At 44.2% G+C, this 8,669-nt stretch overlaps 1 protein-coding gene across 1 annotated transcript; it reads right to left on the reverse strand.

Annotated features, from left to right (window-relative positions):
• Positions 1 to 3,061: 3,061 nt before the first annotated feature.
• LOC128838244 (cytoglobin-1-like) lies at positions 3,062 to 8,397 on the reverse strand. Its single transcript, XM_054030282.1, has 3 exons — positions 8,262 to 8,397; positions 5,355 to 5,586; positions 3,062 to 4,227 (listed from the first exon to the last, which is right to left on the reverse strand). The coding sequence occupies exons 1-3, from the start codon at positions 8,354 to 8,356 to the stop codon at positions 4,099 to 4,101; spliced, it is 456 nt and encodes a 151-aa protein (XP_053886257.1). The 5' UTR covers positions 8,357 to 8,397; the 3' UTR covers positions 3,062 to 4,098.
• Positions 8,398 to 8,669: the final 272 nt, after the last annotated feature.

Here is an 8,669-nt window from a genome sequence, read left to right on the forward strand (position 1 = left end):
AGCTGGGATCACCTAAACTCTAGCCGGTAGGGAGACTGCATGGATGCACCCTACAAATAACTACCCTCCCTCCCTTCTCTACAAGGTGTAATGGAACCAAGCTGCCTTAGACAGGTGATTCTTAGGGGGAAGAAACAGTATGAGCTGCTTATCTGAATAGCTCCTGCTGGCCAGCTTAGTGTGACATTGGGCTTGATGTCCAAGGCTGGTGGCTTGCTCACCCCTGGCAACCATGAAAGGGATCCTGATCGGCTTCTGCTGCCTCACAAGGGCATACAGAGTGATACCCAATGCTCAGAATATTGAAGTCAACACAACAAAATAAAGCCATTAAACTGGGACTGTTTGCTGGGCTCCAGCACATCTGTTCAAATGAAGTTGGCTTGCGGACTACAAACCTGCATTCTCCACTTGAACAAACTGTCAGTCACTATCTATTTTCATTGCAAGCTTTTTTAAAGGTGTGGTAATTAAAGCTTTATCAAACTTGGTAGGTAAGTTGAGACAAAAAGGCAGGGATTGGAACTGAATCACGGGGGGCTGTTGATTTTCTTTTCTCTGCTGGCAGCATGGTTCTGGCGCATACTTCCTTGGAGTTTCTGAACATCATTTCTGGTGTGGCATTCACTAGCGCAGGGGTAGGCAACCTATGCCACGTGTGCGAAAGGCGGCACGCAAGCTGATTTTCAGTGGCACTCACACTGCCTGGGTCCTGGCCACCGGTCTGGGGGGCTCTGCATTTTAATTTAATTTTAAATGAAGCTTCTTAAACATTTTAAAAACCTTATTTACTTTACATACAACAATAGTTTAGTTACATATTATAGATTTCTAAAAACGTTAAAATGTATGACTGGCATGTGAAACCTTAAATTAGAGTGAATAAATGAAGACTCGGCACACCACTTCTGAAAGGTTGCCGACCCCTGCACTAGCGCTTGGTTGCTGCATCAGTTCTCACTTGTTTACCATGGGCTAGTACAGATTCATTACTTCTGCCTTCACACCTGACAGCAAGTTTCTCTCTGACCAGCTCTCATTCTTATAGATCAAGGGTCTCAAACTCAATTTACCTTAGGGCCAGTGCCAGTCCTCAAATCCTCTCAGCGGGCCAATAATGTCACTGAAGATGGTGTTCAGAAAAGAAAATGTTTATATTGTATTTTTTATTTCGACTTTTTTTAGAAATAATAAACTGTCATACAACTTTATACAATTCTTCACCTGCCAGAGAGTTTTTAGTGTTTGCCAGACACCTGAAAACGCTTCAGTTCTGTCAGTTTGTTGATGTTTGGCCTCAGTGACTGAGCAGCTGAAACCTTCAGGATTGCAGCAAGGTATGCAGCAGATAGTTGTGTTCGGGATTTTGACTTGTTTATATTCATTGTGGAAAAAAGTGATGCTGACTCTGCCCGGCAACTAATGATGCTGCCTCCATGGCTGACTCTGCCTGCTGACTAGTGATGGTATCTCTGTCCCTCTCCCCCAGCCAATGGGAGCTGCAGGGGATGGCACCTGCAGCAGACAGAGCCGGCAGCGTGGCTGCATGGATCTCTCCTCCGTGGGCTGCAGTGGGGAGGTTCTCAGGCCGCAGATGGCCTATGGGCCGGGATTTTGAGACCCCTGTTATAGATGCTTCCCCAAATGCTTTGTGATTTCACTAACTGCCACTCTGACCAGCTCCATGCTCTTCTATAACTTCTTACAGCTCATAGGACATCCTTATTAATTCTCCTCACTAGCTCCTAGGCTCTTCTCAGTATGTTTTCATTAAATTTACAATTACAGGGTGTTCTTTCTGTTGGGTATGGGCTGTTGTATCGTTCTCTGGTTCATTACACACGGTTTATTGTGTGGGTATCAGACCTAATGATCAGTGATTTTAAGGACACTGTGGCACTCCAAGATGGAGTGAAAATTGTCATCTTTGTACACTCTTCTTCTGCTCCCCTCCCAGTGCAACAGCAGCAGCAGGTGAGATGACAAGAATCTCAAAACCCAAACCACCGCTTTCAAATACCAGTCCCTTTTGTGCATCTGTATCTGTCTACGTCAGGTGTATGAGGGACTGTATCTCTTATTTCGCCCTGGGAGAAAATAGAACCCTTCACTTGGGCTGTAGCACGTAAATAAAGGAGGAATTTATTTATAATGTTTCAACATGTAATAACTTGGCTCTGTGTGTACTTCTGTGATGCATTTGGGACCATAAATAGTTTTCACAAGTTTTGCTCCTTCCCTCTAACACTTAAGACTGCAGTGGAGCACACTTGCTTATAATCTGACCCCCACAAAAATGCCTGATGCTCTTTCTTGTTTTCTACCCACAGACAAGCATCCTAACCCTCTCTTACCCTTCCCAGCCCCTGCAGCCTGCCCAGCTGCAAGCATCCTGTCACCAAGTTCTTCCAGTCTCCAGGTGCCCTAAAGCTTGGTTACTTCCTTTGTTTCCCCTTCCCAGAGTTATCTTAAAATCCTACTCACTTCCATTTTGATCTGAAGCGTAAATAATCAAGTGTGTTCATGCTAGGTGCGAGAACTGGAATGATCCTGATCTCTGAAAAAAACACTTCATCACTCTCCTGTCTCCTGAGTAACTCACTTTAGGTGTGGGAGTGCCGAGAATATACATGGATTCAGTGGGCAGGGCCCTGAAGCAAAGACAATCTAGTCAGTCCTCATTCTCCAGGAGCAGTTTAGCTTCTGGATGTTGGGAGTTCAGAGTCTACTGCTGAGTGGATGCGATCTGCGAACGAAACGGAGGAATGTGGGAGAAATGTCAAGTTCTGGTTTTGTTTTGTTTTAAACGTTTGTTTTTATCCCATGGTTGCGCCCCTGGACAAGATAGAAGCTCCCCTTCCACCACTTTAGGAGGCCAAGCACTGTAGATTTGTTAGGTGCCTGGGAATTGCATCTTAGATGGGTTAATATAAATGCCACACAACTACCAGTAATAGTGCATTTATAACCAGGATCCACAACTGACTACCCACTCCCTTGACAGGGCCTCTGTGTTATGAAACATTCCGCTCTGGTTTTACAAGTGAGGGGAGACATTCGCTTTCTTTAATTCTGTTTATTACAATCAGGTGATATCTGCAGTTACACTTAAGCAGAAGGACACATGCTGTTAAATAGAGTAACTAATGATTTCACCACTTCCTTTAAGTACAAGGAGAAACAATCAAGCAGACACTGGGTCATTTACTGCTGAAGAGAGGCTGAGGCATCGTGATGGAACAGGAACGCTGACAAGGAAGAGGGGAAGGACTATGGGGGAATTTACACCAAAGTCAAACCTGCCAGGCCTCACTCAGCTGACAAAAGACTCAACTGGATTAATTTTAAGGCACTGTTTACATGTGATACCACTGCCCTCTAGTGGACAGATTAAGTGTTAAACTCTGCTGCTAAGGCCTGTACTTTGAGGTCTGCCTTCGTTTACCACCGTGAAGGGGTGAGTGGCCTTGTTTGGCCTGATGATGACTATCACCCCATACTTCTGGAAATCTCACCATCCTTGCACAAGCCAGTCTGGTGACTTCCCTCATGGTTTCTCGGTAGTTAATTGCTCTCACACCTGGAGCCTTCCACTCAGTATTTCACCAGCAGGGCAGTTGGAGAAAGAAGCACCTCTCATGTCACTCCAAAAATGACCCCTTCAGGTTGCTGACCAGAGGATGAGATGCTCTGAAAGGGAATACTGCTCCATCACTCAAGGGATGGAAAGATGGAAGTTGATAGGGAAGTTGGTTCCTTTCTATTCTAGTAGCAGGTGAAGTGATAAGTCTTCCACCCAGAAGTAGCTACCTTAAAATGTATTACATGGGCTTTCAAGATTATTGCTAACTTACATACATATTGACAGAAGCATTAAACTGGGGCATCTCTAGGTGCAAAGTGCATTAAGATTTGTTGGTTGCCTTTGATATATATGTTTTTATTTTCCTATATATATATTTACGTTCCTATATTCATGTTGTTAGCTTTTCTTGTTTCTTCTTCACTTTCAACTGTGGCTGGAAATTCAAAGTCAGTGATTCAGTGCTGGGTCTTGGTGCTGGTGAGAGGTTTTAGGAGCCCAGAGATGGCACTTCCTCACCAGCCAGCTTCTTTGTAGGCATTGTTCAGACGAGTGCAGATTTCGTTGGTCACCTTCTCAAAGGAAGCCTTGCAGTCTCCACCATATTTCTCCTCCATCAGTTGCAAGATAATGTCACAGATTATCTAAAGGAGAAGGGAGGGTGGGAGGGAAAGAAGTAGACCATGTGAACTCCCTCCATTCTATCTGTGAATAAGAATTGCTGTTTGTCAGTTGGGTTCCTCCTAATAAGAAAAAAGTTGTCTGACTCTTTTTGGCGAAGGGAAAGGCACACAGAAACAGCTCTGCAATGTGTGTGGCATTCAGAACTGGAAATGGGTAATGAAAATGAGCTGTGGTGGAAAACCCACTCTACACCATTACCGTTGTTTGTGTAAATCTATCCCATATCCGATGGATTGATTTTGGCCACACTTATATACGTAGTCATAAGAGCATGAGTAAATCAGTGGTCCATCTAGTCCATTATCCTGTCTGTGACCAGTATTAGGCCATGTCTACACTACCTCTTTGGTCAGTATAATTTATGTCGCTCAGGGGTGTGAAAAAACAGACCTCTGAGAAACATACATTAGACCAAGAGACGCACGAGTGTGGACAGCGCTATATTGAGAACTTCTCCCACTGATATAGCTATCGCTGCTTGTGGAGGTGATTTTATTATGCTGACAGGAGAGCTCGCTCCCATCGGCATAGAGTGGCTAGATGAGTGATCTTGCAGCGGCGCAACTGCATTGTACAGCTGTGCCACTGTAAGCTCTCTAGTGTAGACACGGTCCTAGATGTTTCAGCATATGGTGCAAGAAACCATGTACTGAACCATTATGGATTAGCCTGCCTGTAAGGTAAGCTTTCTCCTAATCCTCCTCATTTACTAGGTGTCTTATACTCTGAAACAATGAGGGTCTTTATCTCTTCTTAAATATATATGTAATGTCATTACAATACTAACCTACTTCCTAGGCAAATCTCGAGATTTAATTAATGCTACCAGAATGCTTTGAAGGTTAAAATTTCTATGTACATTCTATATAGTACTATATTACAAGCCTGGGTAATGTGATACAAGGGGATGTAGGGATGGGGGAATGGACACTACTGGCAGCACATTTGTCAATTCTAATTATGGCCTTTCTGCAGCCCCAAATGCATAAGCATCATCGAAGCCGATTGACACCTGTTCTGTCTCACAGAAAAGATGTGCATTCCATTACATGTTGGTACGTTTGAGGGGAGAAGTCAGCTGACTCACCCTAAAGTTCTTGGGGTCAACCTTGAGCTGCATGGCATGTTTCTTGCCAAGTGGGTTCACTATCCCAAGGAAAGCATCAGTGCTGTCGAGGTGTTGGACCAAGTCATTGATGGTGGTGAGGACCCTCTTGCCATGACTCCTGACCTGATCTGACTGTTCCATCTCTTCAGCTGTACCCATCCCTTTAAAGTGGGTGAAGTAGGACTTGGTGTCTGGATGTTCTGTAAACATTCTGCAATGGGTTTGGAGAAGAAATGGGAGAGAAATACAAGACAGTTGAGAGACTTTTTTTTCCCTCATGAACTGAGCACTGAGGCATTGACACTGGTGTAGCTTCATGTTCAAGACCTCGTCTCATGTACTTCCCTGACTTCACTCCCTAACTATAGTCCTCACTTGCTCCCTTTTCTGTGTCAGCTCTGGCTTTCTCTGGCCTTCATTCCCTTCTTTCCTAGCAAGTCAAAAGGAGATCCCTGCTAACTCCAGACCACTATCCTGTAGTAGTCTGCCATTCCCTCCACTCATCCACCTCCAGGATTTTTTCTTGTTAATTAAACTTTAAAACTTGCTCAGGCTGCTGCCAGCCAGAAACCCAGTGACCACAATGATGCTTGCTAACACCAAATGCTCACAGCCTACCTGTCGTCTTCTCTTCCTCGCTAGTTTCACTCATCATTTAACAAAAGTATGTAAAAGAAAATGCCTCCAGAGTGTGAGGCCAGGAAGCACATTCACCACCTGTACCTGGATTAAAATCCTACCTTGTTCAGTTTGCCCACTTAAGTGGATGATTTATAAAACAAATAAAAGCTGAAATCCACTGGAAATTGAGAATTCAGACCCACCAAGGATGTTGCGAGAGCCCCAGAAGATGTAAACAGAGAATCCAACTGGTAGGCTCTTCCCCTTATTTAAATACCCCTAGCATAGGCTTTGTTAGCCAACTCTTTATTCAGGGAAGGCCCAGACTGCAGTTTGCTGCCTGCCTTCAGATGGTTAAGTGTTAGGTACCACTGGCATCATTCACACAAAAGATGGTTTAGGCTGAAGTTACCTGTGAAGGACATGAGGCTTCTTTGTATAGTCCCATCCAAAGTTTAGCGGCACCTTGGCAAATCATGTAAAAACACAATATTTCCCTCACTGGACCAAACTAATAATTTCTTTAGTCTGGCTATAGAAAGTGCCAACTAAGATTCCCTGGGCAGAAGGGCTTATGGTTTAAAGGGGTACAAGTTAATCCACTACAGAGCAATGAAATATAGAAATGGAGTGGAAGGTGGACATTGTAATTGAAATGCCGCACAGACTAGCTGAGGTTCAGAGTGTAGCTATATACATGAGAAGTGACTCTAAAAATGGCCTTGTGTGGTTCTAGGTTCTAGGTTTGTGACTATCATATCATTTAATAGGTAAAGATGTTTTTTTATTTTCCCAAAACTTCCAGACCTGCAGGTGTAGCCCAGGATCTGATACTAAAGCCAGGACTCCTGGCTTGGGCATCATCGCCAGTAAAAACAAAAAAACATCTGCAATCAGATGTTAGTCACCAATTGTGCAGATAGTGCATGGAAAGGAATAGAATCCAGTTCATTCTCCATGAGCTGTGTTGGTTCAGTAGAGCTAACAGTAATAAAAACGGCTAAATCTTTTACAGTAAATACCACAGGGAACAGATCTGTTGAATGAGACAGCACCATTTTAAAAATTATCTCTTTTCTAACCTTAGTTGTACTTTACGGTATTCTAGGATGGAGAGGGAAAGAGCTTTATGTACATTTACTGAGACTGATGCAGGCATTCGGAGTGGTGTCAGAGGAGGAAGGAGTGATTGAAAGAGACACCAGAAATGGTAAGGAGTCACACTTGGGCAGATCCGTGGCAGGGTTATACGAGTGGGTAAAGGCAGAGATGTAAATGCCAGCTGAATTATTGGGTGCTTTGAAGATGAAGAGAAGACGTTTGAATTTTTGGGAAGAAGACGGGAAGCCAGTGTTAAAATTCTAGAGGAAAAGATCCAAGGAGAATGAGACTAGAAACAAAGCTATTAGTTATTTAAGAGGAGGTCAGTAGTGAGAGCAATTTCTGTGGAATGAAATAGGTGAAAGCTAGATTGGAAAGGGTCAAGGAGAATTGAAAGAGAAGTTTTGAGGACATAGAAGTAAACAACTCATTAAAGGAGTTTAGAGGGACATTGGATCTGGTTTCTGTTCCTGGTTCTATCATAGACTAGTATGTGGACTTAGGCTAGGTCTATACTACCCGCCTGAATCGGTGGGTAGAAATCGACCTCTCGGGGATCGATTTATCGCGTCCCATCGGGACGCGACAATCGATCCCCGAATCGGCGCTCTTACTCCACCAGCGGAGGTGGTAGTAAGCGCCGCCGACAGAAAGCGGCAGAAGTTGATTTTGCCGCCGTCCTCACAACGGGGTAAGTCGGCTGCGATACGCCGAATTCAGCTACGCTATTCACGTAGCTGAATTTGCGTATCTTAAATCGACTCCCCCCTGTAGTGTAGATGTACCCTAAGGAAAGTCAGTTAACTTTCTGCTTTGTCTGTCCCATTGTTAGCTGCTTATGGGACAGAGTGAAGAGGAGTATCTGGCTAGCTGGCCTTCTCTTTTATACTGTTCGTTATTGTATATACCTCAGTTATCTCTCTTCTTTTCAAGTGAAATAGTTCTAATTTCTTTCATCTTTTCCAACCCATTTCTTCACACTCCTCTTTTATTTCTCTGAACCTCTTTTGTCTCATCTGTTTCCCACTGAGGTGCGGTTTTATAGCTAATAACGTTTCAAGACAAGGAATTGTGCGAAGTGCACCAGAACAAGTTCCTAGCATGTAGTTCTCGGTCTCCTTTCCTCCCCCGCTTGGCTAGCAATGAAATGGGATCTTTCTTTACCTGACCAGCACAGTTGTCCCATTGTCTTCAGCATTGGCATACATCTTCTCCCAAGCCCCACGAGCCCTCTGCACTTCTGCTTCAGAGAATGCCATGTTGAGATCAGAGTGCAGTGAGATGAAAGAGGAAGGGTAGGGAGTTGCAGGTAGTGTGATTTGTGCTCCTGCTCTCTGTTTCAGAGCTCTCTATATACTGCCCTAGGGATTTAAGGGCTTTTGAATGGGTGCTTTGTTTCCACTTCAGTCAGTCACATTTCTGCAGGTTTTAGTGCTGTCTAATCACCTCTAATCAGGAAAGGAGGTTACCATGTGGAGAGGGAGGGATAGCATTCTCACTGTGAAGGCAGGGGACCACAGTACACAGAAGAGGTCTTGCTTTGAAGGGAGGGGAGGGAGAAGAGGGGTTGGG

The sequence above is a fragment of the Malaclemys terrapin genome, chromosome 1 (assembly GCF_027887155.1).
Source record: "Malaclemys terrapin pileata isolate rMalTer1 chromosome 1, rMalTer1.hap1, whole genome shotgun sequence".
Lineage (NCBI taxonomy): Eukaryota > Metazoa > Chordata > Testudines > Emydidae > Malaclemys > Malaclemys terrapin.